The following is a 17,455-nucleotide window of genomic DNA, read 5'->3' on the forward strand; positions in this document are numbered from 1 at the left end:
TTGGGGACTGGATCACACCACCTTGACAATCTTTGTAGCTCTAAGATGCTGAGGACAAAGATGTGACCCATGGACAGAGGGTAATTTACATTTGTTTTTTAGAACTGAGGAGAGGATTTTTGGCCTTTGTTTCTGGAGTCCCAGAGACAAATTCTCCTCTCAAAGGTCCATTCCACCCTAATTGAGAGTCCATTTCCCAGAAATTACTTGATGCCCAGCTGATTAGAGGCCAGCCAGGGGTAAAGGGACTGATTCCCATGGCAACCAGGTTAAAAAAAACATACCATGTGGAGCATTGTCAGCAACAAGCTACGTTTGCATTATAAATAGATATTTAATTCATTGAAATAGCTCCGACAGTGAGTAGGAAAGTTAAAGCCCAAAGCCACTCTTTAAGTATTTCACAGTTAATTGACAACTATTTTTTTTCTCTTCTAAATCATGTAGAACTTGGTTCTCTAAGTGTAAGAATAGTATATGTGAATGCTTTTAGAAAACCAACTAACAGTCCAGTGTCACAATATTTCTCACTACTTGTTTCTCATTTAAAGATTTATCAGAATTTTCTCTTATTGCACGGGTATCTCTGTTTGACTCTTTGATACTGGAGACCCCAGGTTCAATGTCTGGATTTCACAAGTCTTTTTCTATCATTTTTGCTTCATCTTCATCCTGCTTTTCTAACGCAGAGGTTTCTGTAAATTTCAGTCCTTGGCCCTCTGCTCTTTTCTTCCCATCTCTCTTTCCCTGAATAGCTAAAGCAATCAAGTGATCACTTGCTAACTTGCACAGCCCTACCACTAGGCTTGACAATACACGCTGGAATATCCAATGATTGGAAAACAAAATCAGACCTGATCAAAGGACTTCTATCCTAAAACCAACGACCAAAACCAGGCCTCCCTCCAGTGTTCAAAATGTACAGCTTGCTTGGGGGTTAGGGATGGAGAGTTTGAAGGCAGCTAGTGGTGTCTGGCAGAAAGCAACAATTAGGTTTTCCTAAATTCAAATGTAAAAGCATTTTTGAAATGAATTTTTAGAAACACTATAAGAAATTAGTATATGCGACTAATAGAATCTCATCAAATGGAAATCAGAGTGAGACTTTGTACTTCTACATTCCAAAGAGCTTAATACAAATTAGTCTATAGTACTCAAGAGTGTTTCATTCTGTAAGGATTAAGGGAAATGTGATGCATTTTTTTCATTAAGTTGCTGGGTAAATAAGCTTCCTGATATAAGAATATGGGAGTTGTTTTCTAAATTTTATCGTAACCAAGGATAAATAACTCACTGTGTACAGCACCCTTGTACATTGCTCTATTGAACAGTGATAGCTTAGAATTAAACAGTGTTGGGAGGTAAGGAACTTTAGGGTCAGATGTGAAGGGGTTGTGACCTCCTCTAGGACCCATAGGTCAGTTCTTCTGAGGTCTTGAACAGGTTTAAGGAATTAGGTAAGCCCCCTTCCCCAATACAACCCTCCTAATGTGTACTGGATTCCCACCCATGCGGCAAGTTGCATGCCGATCCAAGGAAAGAGATCAGGGGCTCGGAATGCGAGCCAGCCTCCGTTTGGAATACTGGGAAAGAACACTGGGACAGGACACTGGGAGGTCTCCTGCTCTAAACCAATCACCTCACTTGCTTACTCACTCTTTGAGATCCCACCACCAGAGAAAACAGGGCTTTCTTTAGGGAGGGGCAAAATATTCAGCTTTTATCAACCTTTCACACTTAAGAGTGAATTAATGTACACCTGTGGTTGTTAGGTAAGGGCCACAAAGCACACTTTGCCGATCTCCAAGTTCTGTAGTGGACTAATCCTAACACTGGAAAGCAGGTGTACTACAGACCTAGAAGTAACACAGTAGAAAGTATGTAACTTCAGTGTTTGCCCTCCTCAGGCTCAACTTGGAGAGAACATTGCCATTCATTCATTCTTCCATTCATTCAAAAATGAAATGGAAGGATGATGGGACATTCTGTTCAGTTACCATGTCCCAAACCAAAATGGACATTTTGGAGCCTTCCCTCCTCCCCGACCCCATCCTTGAGCTCCTTTCTCTGTACTAGCAGCGCTGTGCTCTCTTATTCTGCCATGGAGATCAGCTCCAATACACCATTTTTGCTAAGTGTTAAGTGGACAACAAACCAATGGAAAACCACTGCCATAGTTTTTGCAGTTAAATAGTGAATACTCTCTTTATTCAGAAGAATACATTTTTAATAGAATTTCATGCACCAGTAAATCAGTACAGTGAGGAGTTACGAGGGCAGGGACTCTCTCTTCAGGAAACATCTCACCCTGGTAGGGCTCTCAACTCCTAAAATCCCCTTGACCTATCTCAGGTGATTAGTGGCCAAGGAACAGTAGATGGGGTGGACTCCCAGGGAAACCAGCCAGATTTGCAGGTCTCTGAGGATAAAAAAAGAGGAGAGGAAAGCTCTTGCCAAGGAGGTGATTATTATATTGGGACTGGCAGTTCCACTGAGGTTCCCTGAGAGATCGATGAGGGAGAGTTGGTATTGGTGCCCAGGTCTCCTTCTTGGTTACACTCTTCCAAGGCTATGGTCTGGTCTCTTCCATCTGTCTCTGAGCCTCTGTGTAGAGAAAAAGACATGACTAAGAGAGGATCCAGAGCCATCAACCTGAAAACAGGTTGCATTGTGGGACTCAGATTCTAGAGGAGCATATGTACCATTGTTTTAACAGAAGCCTCTGGGTTCACAGAAGGAGGCTGACATAAGGCAATTACCTGGTTCGGAGTCGAGGCCACTTCTTCCACTCTATGGCTAGCACCACCCCTAAAGCTACAACCACCACCACGATCAGGGTACTTCGGACAATGTTCCCCACAGTGCATTCCTGAGCAGCAGGCCCTGTGGTGATAAAAGAGCAGAAACCAAGGCCATAGAGATCAGTGCATGTACGCTCCCCTGGATCTCTTGTTGCCCCCTCATCTGGCCTCCTCCGGGGTTCACTCGGGAACCATGTGTTGAGACTGCAGATGGGGTGGTCAGAGGCAGTGCTTATGCTGAGGCAGAAGCAGCCCTCCTTTTGGGGGGTGGAAGAGGCCTTGAAAGTATCCTTCTCACTATCTTTGAGTGAATCTGAGGTTCCACCTCCTTACCATCCCTAGGAGAAAGAAAAATGACCACACTTGAGGTCTCTGATTCCAAACCCCTCCCCCTCCATGTTTGGCCTGTCTCCATGGAGACTATCTCTGGGATCCCACGTATGTCATGCCAGAACCATGGAGGGATTATCATCTCACCTGCTGCCCCCACCAGCTCCAGGGGATCACTAGGCTCTGACCAGATATCAGGGTAGGCCTGCAGACGGTAGCTGCAGCTATAGTTTCCAATGCCCTTTCCTTCTACGTTGTTGATGACAAAGTCTCCATCCTCTGAAAACTGCTGAGGCGCTTCTTCTCCATCATGTTCCAGGACAAACTCCACACCTGGCAGGGGTCCTCTGCACTGAAGGGTGATATCCTTTCCTAGCTTGAACACAGTGCTGGGCGAGGCTGACAGGGAGGGTTTAGGGGGCTTATCTGCAGCCAACCAGGACACAGAGTTAGAAATGGCCTTGAACCCAGCCCTTTACCCCCTTAGGGCTAACTACTAAGAAACTACAAAATCTAGACTCTTGCTGAAATCTCCAAGACCTTACCAGTCACCCAGATCTCCAGGGAGTCACTGAGATTAGAAGCTGCAAAGGGAGCAGAATCCAAATAATAAACACAGCTATACATCCCAGAATCTTCACTGCTCACTGCTGGCATCCGGAAGTCAGCCCTGTACCCTCTTGGCCTCTGTTGCCTTAAGGGCTCTTGAGTACCCTTCTTCAACAGGACAAATGTTGAGTCTGGCAGTTCCCCTTGACACTGAAGAGTCATGTTTTCTCCAGGGGCCACCATGGGACCAGGCTGGGCTAATAGGCTGGGTTTGGGGAGCAAACCTAGAAGAAATTGACTCTTGGTCATAGAGAGGTGGCCACTTTCCAGGGCATCACTGAAGTCTCAATAAAGAGGAGAGACTACTGCTTGCCTCTCCTTGAGCTCTTGGAAAACCGTTTACCGTTTCCCATGAACCATCTGACAGCTTACTCACTCTTTACTCCCCTGCTCACGCCAGAGCATCTTCCCCTTACCTGTGACTATAAGTTCCAGGGTGTTGCTAGGCTGTATCTTGATAGGGCTGGTCCAGTCAGGATGGTAGCAGCAGCTGTAACGACCTATGTTAGCACCAGATATATTGGTGATGGGGAATGCCCCATCATTACTGATGGATCCCCAGAGCTGCACTGAAGTGGCTTCTATTTCTTTGTGCAGAATGTACCCTACTCCGTGGACTGGCCCTTGGCACCAGAGAGTAACATTCTGCCCCATGGGAACCACAGAACTGGGCTCAGCAAACAACCATGGCTTGGGGAATGTGTCTAGGAAGAGACCAAAGATGGAAAGTGGTTAGTATGCAGACTTTTCACTCGCTGAATTAATCCTTTATTTTTCTCCTTCCAGACACAACCGTTCCCCTCCATGGCCTAGCCTACCCTTCCAAGAGGGATCACCCTCTCTAACCCTTATTCCAGTTGTCTCTGTCCCAGTCCCATGTCTTGTCAGTCCTTACCAGTCACCCAGATCATAAGAGGCTTGCTGAGATATGATCCCCTGTTTGACATAGTGGTCTCATAGTAGACACAACTATAGTTCCCAGAGTCGTCTGCTCCAACAGCGTGGAGGGGAAAGTCAGCCACATTCCCTGAGGCACTCTGAAACTGTAAGGGAACCTGGGTTCCCTCCTGCAAGAGGGCAAACCTCATGCCCTGGAAAGTCCCTTGGCAGCGCAGGGTCACATTCTTCCCAGGAAGCACCACAGGACCTGGCTGTGCCAGGAGAGTGGGTTTGGGGTAGAATTCTGAAATTAAAGAGATCACAGCATGAGAGAATCCTGCCCCTGACATTCTGAACATTGTTTTTTTAGTGTTATTAGAAGAAACAATATATGCTTATTGTAGAAAATTAGAAAATACAGAAAAAAACCTATGAAGAAAATACAATTCTACTGCTCAAAGATAACCATTCTTGCTACATTTTTATGTATTTATTTCCCATTTATTTTTTTGTACATGGCCATGTCATTGTAGCTCTAACTATTTGCATAATTGGGCCTACTATATGCACAATTGTGTAGTTTAATATTTTTCACTTTATGTTGTAAATATTTTCCTATGACGTTAAACAGCCTTTGAAAACTATCATTTGTAATGGCTGCATAATATGCAGTAGACATTTCAAGGTCTCCGCCATTTCTCTGAGGGCCATCCAGCCCACCAATCTCTGACAGCCCAGCTAAAGAAAAAGTGGACATTGGGCCTAAAGCTCAAGGCCAAGCCACAAAAAGATTTCAGAAATAGGGCAACATGTGAAACACCCCCATCTGCCTCATTTCTTTCCCCAGACGTGAATTATTTTCCTCCCTCTTCTCCTCTTTCTCACCTTCCTGTATTAGTGATCATATAAGGCAGCTGCCTTACATGGACTGTTTACCATGTGTTAGGCACGGTCCTAAGCACATCCTTGGTGACTTTTAGAAGGAGCACTTCTTCCTCTCCCACTGACAGCCCTCCCGCCCACTGTCCCAGAGTCAGTACCACCTCCACCTGCATTTCCCCACTCCTGACCTGTCACCACGAGCTCCACAGGGTCACTGGGCTCAGACCAGATAGCAAAGTCATAATAGCGGCAGCTGTAATTCCCTCCATCACCAATGCCCACCGAAATGATCAGAAAGTGGGCTGCACTGGCTCCCGGACTCGCCCAAGACCTGTCACTGGACGCTATTTCACTTCCATCTTTGTAAAGGATAAAGCTCATTTGCTGGTGGGGGGTGGAGCAATTGAAAGTCACTCGGGCACCAGGAGTGACCACAGGACTGGCCCATGTCTTGAATAAGGGCTTGGGGTACATTTCTAGAAGGCAAAAAACCAAACACAATACAAAACCAAATTAAGAGAGAAGAAAGATTGCTAATATAGCAAATATTGGTTCCAGAAAGCTGCTTTGTTTCCTATAGTATTTCATTCAGAAGAAGGTGCATTTAAAAGTCAAGGCAAAACCACTTTGCAGATGAACTTTTCACAGGGACCCCTCACCCCACCCCTCACCTCCTCCAGCCGAATCCTCCCTGTCAGCAGAACAAGCAATGGAAGCTAGCTAAAAGGGTGAATTGTCACTGGGGCTCTGCTGATTCCCTGAGCCTCAGTTTGCCCATTTGGACAAGAAGGGGAAATGGTACCTGATCCACCTCCTTTGAATATTTGCTCTATAGCTAAATGAGATAATTGATATGAAAATAATTAGAAAAATTAAATCACCCTCTACAAACCCCAGCTATTAATAACGATTATGGCTATTAATATCGTGCAGCCAGAGGCCCTGGCACTCCCAGCGCCACGCCTGCCTGGCTCTAAGATTGGACACAGGCTCCTAGGACCAGCAGCAAAGTTTGCTGTGAGGAGAGGAGTGTCTGACCCAGAGCTTTGCTTCCCCACTCCTCTCTCACACACCCCTTTCAGCTCTACCTTTTATGACAAGCTCCAGGGGCTCACTGGGCTCAGACCACTTGAAGGGGCGCTTTTCAGTGTGAGTGCGGCAGCTATAATTGCCTTCATCTTTATCCTCCATTCTTTGGATTGTAAAGAAGGTTTCTCTCCCAAGGGCACCAAGTTGCTGGACAGGTTCCTGCACTCCCTCCTTATACAGAGCAAACCCCATGCCTGCCAGCCATCCTTTGCACCGGATTTGCAGTTCCTGGCCCCGAACTGGGGGGGAAGCAGAAATGACAGGTTTGGGGAGGATGTCTGGAAAACAAAACAGGGACACTCGGAGTCACTTTGTCAGCAAAATAGAAATCCATCCTGGACTGGCCTTTGCCTCTTCCTGTCAGTCTTCTCATAACTCTGTTCCCCACCCCTCCCCCCATTTCAGTGCCCCTCCTCTCCTACAGGCAGCAGAAGCCCCTTGGGCTCTGGGTCTCTGAGCATTCCCCATCCCTAGGAACAGTGCAGGAGTCCCAGGGGCACTGGGGATCACTCCGTGAGGACCCTCTGCCTTTTCTTACCTGTCCCCACCAGCTCAAGTGCCTCACTGGGCTCTGACACAGCCATCTCCTCCCACGAATGGCAGTGGTAACTCCCGGTGTGGCTCTGGGTCAGGGCTCCAAGGGGGAAGGCAGCCCGGACCTGCTCTGAGGCCGGGCGAGTTGCAATCCACCCGGTCCCGTCCTTCAGCAATACAAATTCCTTAGTTGAGCCAGAAGGGCTTCTGCACCAGAGGGTTAAGTTCTTCCACGGGGCCAGAGGGAAGTTGGTCTCTGCCCACAGCTCAGGCTTTGGGGTTGGCATGATTATTTCTAGAAACAGCAGAGTTAGTGAAGCCATCCTCCCTCACCCTCACCCTCCCCTTTTCCTTGCCCTTGAACACCCTCCCCAGATCACATTGCCCACCTCCCCTTTCAACCTCAATCCAAACTCTTTCCTTCTCTCCGCAGGTGCTGGGGAAAGGGGAAGCTGATGTCTCAGCTGAGGGTCAGAAAAATGCAGAAGCTTGGGGGAAATTTTGCAGGCAGAAAAGCAGAGTTGGAGGCTGAGTTTTGCCAGCAGCTTTAGCAAGTGCCCCTTCCTGGCTGTCCTTCCCTCCCAACCAGTCACTCCCTGGCCACTGACACTGACACTCTGTAGTTATTTCGGATCTCCAGGGAGGAATGTCCCAGTCTGGAGCAGGAAAAACTCACCAGTCTCTTCTGTCAATACCCCATTGCACAGTCCTGCAAAAGAAATTGCTGCCAGGGCTTTGTCCCTTCCCCCACGGGACTTCACCCCGGCCTTCTGCCCAGGCCCCTTCCCCACCCCCTTCTACTCACCACAGCAGAGAAGAGCTGTGAGTATGAAGAGCATGGTGACCCCTTGAGCTGTTCCCAGCAACCAGGCTTCTCTAGCAAGACCAGAAAAGAGATGAGAGGAGTTGCTGGGATTAAGGGGAGGGCGGAGAGAAGGGGGCGGCAATTTATGTCATTGGCTTACTCACCACCCAATAGGGATTGGATATGGCCAGGATAATGGGATATAATCTTTTCTGACATGGATGACTTTTCTTTTTGAGGGCCTCACCACCTACAAACCTCTTGCTCTTTCATGACCCACGTGCCCCCCGCCCCCTCTACCATCCCCAGACAATATCAAATGTCAGGTCCCCAAGGCCCCTGATTAGGCTGTTGCTGGAATTGAGATGTCAGATGTGAAAATGCCTTTGTAACTCCAGCTCTCAGAACCCCTGGAGCTCAGTGTAATCGGCAGCTCTGGGTGGTGGGTGTGGGGGTGGAGGGAGAAATCTTGGGGGTTTCTCAGTCATCAAGTTTAAGTTTGGAAGCAGTTTTTATTATGGCAGTATTGGTCCTCCGACCGACCTGCCTCACCTGCCTTTGTTATGGAAGGGTTGCCTAGGCAGCAACAGTGAATTACCAGAGGATTGTCAGTGCTGAGCTAAGCTTGTCAGAGAGTGGGATCTCTCTACCCCCACCCAGATTATGACTAGAAATGTGCAGCATTTTTAGGTTATGGGTCCTGTAGAATTAGATTATACTAAGCCAAAATTCATTTGACAATTTTTACTTAGAAAACACTGACCCTCCTTCCTGGCCAGGAAAACATGCTTTTCAAGCTGCATTCTCTGAAGTCTGGTTTCCAAATTCATTCTTTGATGCAGTGGACCTGGGCTGAGGTGGGGCACTTGAAGCTACATTTTTTCTAACCCCTGGCTTGAAGGTTACCCCAGTGTATGTGGAACTCAGGATAGGTTCTGTGGAGAAGTAGGACTTGACCCCCATTGAAAGTTTTTGAAAGCTCGAAGGGTAGTGGTTTTGCAGAAAGTTTAGCTGGCTCTCTCCTCATTACCCAAGCACTCTGTCCCTCAGATCCCAGTGGGAAACACAGACACACACAGTCATAGTCATCATCCATTGTATATTGAATACTCCCAGGCACACGAAGTCCTGTGATCATGGTGGGGGAGGGGTACAGCCAGGATCACAAGGTGGGGGAAAGTAAGCAAGGCGTTTGGGAACAGAGGCCCCACCAAGCTAGGAGCTGTCATTTCTCTTCTCATTTTCAGGCAGAATAGCCTGAGCACAAGGCGGTAAGGATCAGGGAGAGAAGGAGATGACCCAGGGGACACAAAAGGATAAAAGTAAATGGCAGGAGAACCTGTTTGGCTTGACATTTTATGGGTCAGAGGAAGCAGTCTGATTCCCTGGCCCAATCCATTCCCTCATCAGATGCCCACCCAGGCTAAGGCTATATTCTCAGAATGCTCTGCACAGTGGTTGGGGGCCAGAGTGGCAGAGAGACTGGCTTCCATAGCAGCTAGGATGGACTACAAGTCTTGCTAGCCCTTGAGAGCTAGGGGTAAGGGTGAAAGTTGGGATGGGAGTTAGATAACATCCTGGGAGACAGGACAGCATGGCTCCTTACAAAAAAAGTTCAGTTGAAGTTAATGTGTAAGACATCAATCATCTCTGAGAGGCAGGGTGGCTTGGGAGGGAGATTTGGGCACCCTCCTGGGGGAATCAGTGAACAAGGTTCTGATTACTTCTCCAGGCTCTGAGAAATATGCATTTCTCCACCCTATGGCTTGGGTGCCGACCCCTCTGTGAGGTGAAAGAGAAACTGCTGGAATGAGAAAGTCTTATATCTTAAGCCCAGAAGGTAGAGGATACAAAGGGTCCCCCCCTGTGGCTTGTCTCAACTGGAGTATGACCCATTCCTGAGTCTCTGGGGAGCCTGAACTCAGCTAGATTGAGGAACAGGGGGTTGGGACAAGACAGTTACCTGATTCTGAGTCTCCGACACTTCCACCTTATCCACAGCTCTACCAACAGCAAGGCAAAAAGCTGCACGATTAGGGACAACCTGATAGCCTCATTCAGAACGTAATTCCAGGTGAGAAAGCCTGTGGCCAGAGAAGACCAAAAGCAGGGACCTTGATGGGGACAGGGACTGTTGAATACATTCATGGGGGGAGGGGGATCTGGTTACTGCAGGTGAAGGGAAGTTGAGACAAAAGTGGCCTTATTTTCATGAAGAATAGGACCCTTGAAAGTATCCTGCTCACTGCCTTTGAGTGACTGTGAGACCACTCCAGAGGAAAGATGCCCAAACCCAAGGGTCCTGACTTACAAGCCCCCAACTACCCTTTCCACATCCTTCTGGGCATTGTTCTGGGATCCCAGGGGTATGATGGCCAAAGCTGCGGAGGGGGCATCCCTGTGAAGAGTGTTCCTCTCACCTGCTGGCCCCATCAGTTTCAGAGGCTCACTGCGATATGACCAGATGTTAGGATGTGCCTCTATGCGATAGCTGCAACTGTAGGTCCCCGTGCCTTTCCCTTCAACATTACTGATGATGAAGTCTCCATCCACTGAAAATTTTGGGGATGTTGCTCTTTCTTCCCATTCCAGACAAAATTCAAGTACTGGTTGAGGTACTCGGCACTGAAGGGTGATGGCCTTTCCTAGCTTGAACACGGTGCTGGGCCAGGCTGACAGGGAGGGTTTGGGGGGCTTATCTGCAACCAATCCAGAGACCAGAGTTAGAACAAATGACTTTGAACTCAGTGCCTCCTCCCTCAACAAATGTTTCTCAGGTCCTTATTTGGTCTTCTCTTTTTTTTCACTTCCACTAGATCACTGGCTTCAAAATTTGATTGTGCATCAGAACTCCTTGGCCCATTCCTTGAGTCTCCTAGCTTCAATCAGAAAGACCCATACCTGTAAGTTTCCCCTGGTCTTAAGGAAAATAACTTTTCTAGGGGTCACAATGGAGCTTGTCCATGCTGAGAGACAGGGCTTGAGTATCAACCCTGGGAGAGAAGGTACCTAAAGTTTTCGGAGAAAATTCTACACCACCCTCCTAGTGTGTTTTTCTTTGGCCCATAAATCCAAGAGGGTACAGGGCCACCAGCTCCTTCTTATAACACTGTAATGATGATTAAAACAAACAATAGTTGTTAGCACTTGCCTACAACCACAAGCTCCACGGTGTTGTGTGATGACATCCTGATGGAGGTCTTCCAGGAGAGGAGATAGTGGCAGCTATAGATGCCAGCATCACTATAGGTCACATTGTTGAGGAGGAATGACTCATCATCACTGATGCTGGTGGTATCCAAGAGCTGAAGTGTTTTGTCGTCTCCTTTCTTATAGAGTGTAAGTTCCACTCCATCCACTGGCCCTCGACACCACAGGCTCACATTCTGACCCATCTGGACCACAGGACTGGGCTGAGCAAGTAGACAGGTCTTCGGGAAAGTGTCTAGGACAAGACCCAAAATATAAAAGGCTAACTGTCTGACTTACCCCTCCCACTACTTAGGGTTCTTTTTCTCTTCCTCCTGTCCACCCTTGGCAAATCCCATCCTAAGTCCACTTACACAAATTCTGCTCCTTCCCCCACCGTTATCCCTGGCTGCATGATTAGGTTCTCCAGCAGGCCCTGAGCAAGTTGTACACCCTTAGCCCCTACAATAGGTCCCATTGCATCCCCTTCTCTTACCGGTTACCCAGATTTTCAGGATATCACTAAGGAGTGAACCCCTGTGTGACCCATCATAGTAAAAACAGAGGTAATGTCCAGCATTGTGGATTTTCAAAGCCCCGAAGAAGAAATATGCCTCATTTTTTAATGGTCTCTTGTGGTAAAAGGACTTCTCCAAGTCTTCACGCCTTATTAAAGCAAAGGTCATTCCATAGATTGGCCCTTGGCACCTGAGATTCAGGCTTTCTCCCGGTGCCATGATGGGCCCAGGATAGGCTGTCAGAGTTGGTTTGGGATAGAGTCCTAGAAAGGGAAGAGACCCTGAGTTAGATGTAGGATGATTCTTCCTTATTATATTCTGGTTTAATTTTCCTAGTTCCCTTAGATAGAAAGTGATAGCTGAAGTTTACCCTCTGCTCCCTCTTCCTTCCTTGAATCTCTGCCTCTTCTAGGAGGCAATCAAGGGTAAGTTCACTTATGCCCCTTCCCTCTCACCAGACTCTATCAGCTCCACTGAGCTCTAACTATGTGTAGGGTGTGTCTCAGCGGAATATCTACATTTGTAATTCCCTGTATCTTTAGGTCCCTGAAATGCCAAATGTAGTTCTTCAAACCACCCAAGAAACCAAACTTCTGAAAATGACTTTTATTCCATCTTCATAAAGCATGAATGCTACTGCAGTATTAAGGATGGCTTTTGAACTCATTAAGTTCACAGAGGACACTTCCCACAGGGGATTGAAAGAGGCTAATAAGGAGGGATTGGCCAGTAAGTCTGCAACCCAAAGAAACCTCTGTTAATGGGGTCACACCCTCATTTCCATGTATTGTTCCTCCAAAGAGATTAAACTACAAAATAGAGGGCAAACCTCACTCCCAAACCACTCCTTCTTACCCATCCCAATCCCAGGTAGGCCCACCCACCCATTCTTGGAAGGATCAGCTCTATCATATGCTCATTAAGCATTTAGGATGTGTCAGGCATCGTGTAGGTCGAGGAATATACAAGTAAAGAAGATAGACACAGTCCCTGTTAGCCAAAAGCTCATGGCCTAGTGGGGGACACCAGCAAACAGGTAACTGCAGAAGTGTGTGTTAGTGGCATCTACACTGGAAAGGCATTCGTACAACAAACATCCATAACACGCAGTTCAAACAGACAGGCTTTTGTTCTTTGATCCTCAATAAAAAGCTATACTAATAAAATTAATATCTACCATTTATTGAGAACTTATATGCCAGGCACTGTACATATATTTAGGCAAATCCTCACAACAACCCTGTGAGGTAGGCATTATTATTATACCAATTTTGCAAATGAGAAAACTGAGTCACAGAGAGGCATCATACAGTAGATTGGATAGATACTGTTATTCCATTTTAGAGTGGGGGAAACCGAAGCACAGAGGTGAAGTTACTTGCTCAGTATCACACAGGGAGGCAGTGTCAGAGGTGGAACTAGAAACTAGGATTACTGCTTCTAAGTTCAGGTACTTTCTGTGGCACCACAGCTTTCCCCAAGCCTATTTAACTTGATGAGGGAACTAAAGCAAGTGTGGCCAATTCTGTCTAGAAGCATCCGGGCCATGGGGTGGGGGAGTGGGGGTGTGTGTCTAGTGTTTGGGCATTGTGGGGAGGCTTCTACTGTGTTTAAAGCTTGGTACTGCCTTACTGGATCTGTATATACAAGACTAAATTAATTTATAAAGTCATTTCTAAAATATGAACTATCACTTTCTTTGTCATTTTTTTGTTTATTTTTATCACCAGCACTAGCAACTCATTCTATTTTCCACACTTAAAAATAAAAATCAGAAATAGAATAAAAATACTTTAAATTAAAAAAGTCAGTTTACAAGACTGCAGTGGCAGTGCCTGGCACATATTAAGTGCTCAATAAAAGCCTAATGAATGAATGAATGCATGATTTTCGACAAATAGAGAACAACAAAGCTGTGATGAGCTGAAGCTGCTGGACATTTGGCTGGACTCACTCACTAGCCAAGTGATTGGCTCCCAGACATTTACCTCATAGCATGTGTGATTCTAATTTGCATCTCAGTAAAATGTCAAATGACTTTAGCTCATGGGCCTTGCAGAGAACTGGGCAAGGAAAGTAATGTCAGAAACGCTGGCTCATCCAACCATGATCCCGGGGACAACGATCATCAGACCCCAGCAGCCATAGCCACACCCACCTGCCACAATCAGCTTCAGGGGGTTGCTGGGCTCTGACCACAGGGTAGGGAGCATCTGGATGTGAGTGCGGCAGATGTAAACCCCTTCACTCTCAGGTGTCATGTTGGCAATGGAGAATATGGCCACTGTCCCCGTTGGGACTTGGTAATCCACGGGTTCTGCATATCCCTCTTTGAACAGCATGAATACCAAATCCTGCAGCCAGCCATGGCAGAGTATGTTAACATTACATCCAGGAAGAGGGGAGGTCTCAGCCTGGATCCAGAAAGTGGGCTTGGGCAGCTGGCCTGGAAGGAGAGAATGAACTGGTATTCAGGAAGAGCAAGGGGAGTGCTGCTCAGGGAGCGGCAGAGCGCTCTACTTAAATGAGTCTTCCCTGTATGACCCTTATTTGTCACCCCTTGTTCCCCCATCTAGGGTATCCCCTATGTTGAGAGCTTGCCCTCTAGATCTGTTCCAGAGTCTGTGTCCTCACTCTGCATCTATAGAGACTAGGCACTTATTTACTAACTGTGGAATGCATGCATTATACATGCATGCATTTGAGGCAAACGAATGAATTAAACCCTGCTCTGGGAAGGCAAGGTTCAGTCCCAGGAGCTGGAGTTTATTCTTGATTATCTATCTCTGTCTTCTTACCTGGTGCCTCCAACTCTAAAACTTTACTGGGCTCTGACCAGCCCGTCTCCTTCCAGTAGCAGCACCTGTAAAGACCTGTATTGGACTGAGTAAGGGCACCAATGGGGAATGAAACTTGGAAGGTCTTGTGGGAAGGGCGGATCCAGGTCATCTGTGTCTTATCTTTCAGCAACAGGAACTTGCTTGAAATCCGAGAGGGGCTTTTGCACCAAAGTGTGATGTTCTCCCAAGGGGCCTGGGGGTAGTTGGTCTCTATCCACAGCTCTGGTTGAGATTGCATCATTGCTGTCATTCCCAAAGATAACAAAGATGTCAGCAGTCCAACCCTCTCCCTCCCATAACATGCCCCTCCAATGTCCCTTAAAATTAGCCCCAACCCAGATTCCTCCTTTTTTCTTCCCTTGGGGACAGGATGCATACTTTTATGGGGGTGGGATAGGGACCCCAAGATATTTGTTTAAGGAATTCAAGTGAGTTGGGGAATGAAGTGCAAGTCTTGCTTCCTTTCCATCTGAGACAAAGTTCTTTACTATTTTGTGGGAAACCAAGTCATGAAGTAAGAGGTCCTGATTCCCAGCCAGCTCAATCTGGAAATTGCCTTTGGGCTCTCAAGGCAGTTATGTCCAGGGCCATGGAAGCAGGTCAATGTCTTGTGGCCTTCAGGAAGGAAGGTACTTGAGGTAGCAGGACTCACTTACCTATTGGTGTCATACCCAGACTCAACCCTGAAAAGAGAGATTATGGTAAAGGAGAGCCCCTCATTGTTCCCACCCACCCTCAAACCTCAATATTCTCCATTCCCTCCCCATAGGGGTAACTATAACAGGTTCACTTGCCCTGCCACCACTTCCTTGTACTCACGAATGCAAAAGAGTAAGAGAGTGAATGTCCGCAGCATGGTGGCCCCTTCCCCTGGCCTGTCCAGGGTCATGGAGCCTCTGGAGTCCTGAAGGGCTGTGCCCCTCATCAGGTGGTGAGATCTAAAAGCAGAAGTGTTTTTACTCAGGGGACTGATCCTGCTTCGGAAAGTTTAGTTTGGATCAGTAAGTTGCACCTGACATCCCTCCCTTCCTTCCACTCCCTCACTGGCAGGCAGGGTTACTGGCTACTTCTTCTCTTTGTCCCTTTTCCTCACTTCCCCCTTCTCCCACCCAAGGTCTTTGCTGGTATCTACCATGTCAGATTTATTGAAATGTCTGTTTTTCCATGGGATCTCAGAGGCCCAGAGGCCTAATCCAGGCCAGCAGAAGCCACATGGTATGAGGGAGATGGGAGGTGTAGAGAGTCACCTTTTCAGATCCTTTACTCATACATATATATTTTTGTCTGAGTACTTCAACAACCTAGCAAAGGAAGCGTTTCTACCATCACCATTTTGCTGGCTAGGAAGCTGAGGCTTAGACAGGATATAATTTGCCCCAAGTCAAAAGATATTAAATTTCAGAGCCAAAATGCAAATCTATGTTTAACTCTAATGCTTATGCTCTAAAACCAGTATTTAAACTTTCAGAGGCAGACCTTGACCCCTTTCTCACCCTACCTCACCTGTACCATCTCATCCCATCCAGGCCTGCCCTTATGCAGAATGTCAGAATGCTTCAAATCTAATATTACTTTTATTTCTTACCCCCCAAAATCTCAAAGCCTCCATCTTGAGTAGGTGTTGGGGAATCAAGTTACTTGAGCTAATTGATATAAGATGCAAATGATTTATTGGCTGCCCATAATTTATAAGCATTCTTGTTCATTGCCCCTAAGGAAAAAAAAAGAATTGCTTGAATTTCAGGGAATATGGCAAAGATATGTGAGTTCAGCGAGGCCTTCTCATTTTCTTGAAAATCACTATTGACCACAGGCCCTACACGTCCGTAAGTAGACCCCTTACACTCTTCTGCCTCTCCTACCCCACCCCCTGGACCCAGAGTATCCTTTTGCCAAGGAAAGGCATATGCCCATCACACAAACTCAGGCTAACTCCCTTCTACCAACTCTCTACTCAGAGCCTGAGGTTCTGGCTGTTTAATTCTATTTCAACACAGTGGGATAAAGGCAGCTCTCAGAACAGAAAGCGGTGATTTTGCTTCCCCAAACTGATCCTGATCTTGAAGTCCCTAACTTGCTCCAGTGATAACACTAGGAGGGATGAAGGAGCAGGAAAAAAGAGGAAGATTCAAACACCTGGGCTGTAGGAAGCAGGTGGACCATCGGAGATCCAGGGAAGCACGGTTTCCCTTTGCATTTCTTACTTTGCCTTGAAGGATGCTCAAATTACCCTCTCTGAACTTTTCTTATCTATAAAGTTGGAGAGTAATATATACCTAGCCTTGTTGTTGTGTTGAATCTGAGACAATACATGTACAGTGCCAGGCACATAGTGAACATTTCATTAAAACTTGGCTATTTTTCTTCCCAAAGGGGGTATTAATCTGGTATAGCACCCTAAAGATGCTCTTTCCATCTCACCTCCTACAGACTCTTGCCCCCACTCCTCTTAGGGTCAGGCCCAGGTCCAGGCTTGGGTGCCACCCTGTTGCTTTTGTTCCCCTGAGGCTTTAGGCCAGAATTTATTGGAGGAACTCAGGTTTTACTGCCAAGGGAAAGGTTCAACCTGGGATTCTGCCAGGGAATGCCATCTGAGATTCTAGCCTTGCCACTTAGACCCCTAAACCAGGGTTTCGCTTCCTGGAGGCTTGAGGGGAATAAGGGAAGCTGGATTTCTCAGCATGGCTGACCCCTCCGCAACCTACTAAGGAAACTCTACCATTTATATCCAGCCAAAATGATGAATCTTCTGTCCAGGGAACATTGGAAGGAGCTGCAGGCTTCAGGTTAATTGGCCACGCCCATTTTTGGCCTTTCACACTCCCTCCCCCACACCGCCAACTTCGGCAGTCTAGCCTTTTCACCCTTCCCTTCTACTCCACCCCAAGCACTTTACACACCCTTAGGCAGCGCCGCAGTGCTTTTGAGGGTGACAAACCTGAAATGTCTAATGGCTCGCCCCCTGCATAGCTTTGAGGG

At 47.0% G+C, this 17,455-nt stretch overlaps 1 protein-coding gene across 4 annotated transcripts; it reads right to left on the minus strand.

The window, feature by feature from the left end:
* Positions 1 to 2,207: 2,207 nt before the first annotated feature.
* IGSF1 (immunoglobulin superfamily member 1) lies at positions 2,208 to 15,365 on the minus strand (the record flags this gene model as incomplete). 4 transcript variants are annotated; one of them, XM_082681566.1, is made up of 19 exons in its annotated part: positions 2,208 to 2,604; positions 2,760 to 2,883; positions 3,279 to 3,557; positions 3,677 to 3,964; positions 4,157 to 4,444; positions 4,636 to 4,923; positions 5,690 to 5,977; positions 6,590 to 6,868; positions 7,129 to 7,419; positions 7,801 to 7,833; positions 7,930 to 8,000; positions 9,893 to 10,013; positions 10,350 to 10,628; positions 11,081 to 11,374; positions 11,615 to 11,899; positions 13,795 to 14,082; positions 14,435 to 14,719; positions 15,133 to 15,159; positions 15,296 to 15,365. In XM_082681566.1, the coding sequence occupies 19 exons, from the start codon at positions 15,363 to 15,365 to the stop codon at positions 2,469 to 2,471; spliced, it is 4,014 nt and encodes a 1,337-aa protein (XP_082537692.1). In that variant the 3' UTR covers positions 2,208 to 2,468. The 4 variants fall into 4 exon arrangements, with proteins under 4 accessions (XP_082537692.1, XP_082537693.1, XP_082537690.1 ...); XM_082681567.1 differs by lacking the exon at positions 15,133 to 15,159; XM_082681564.1 differs by lacking the exon at positions 15,133 to 15,159 and having other exon boundaries at positions 14,435 to 14,760; positions 15,292 to 15,365.
* Between the last annotated feature and the right edge of the window lie 2,090 nt (positions 15,366 to 17,455).

This window comes from Grampus griseus (assembly GCF_964374135.1).
Source record: "Grampus griseus genome assembly, chromosome: X".
Lineage (NCBI taxonomy): Eukaryota > Metazoa > Chordata > Mammalia > Artiodactyla > Delphinidae > Grampus > Grampus griseus.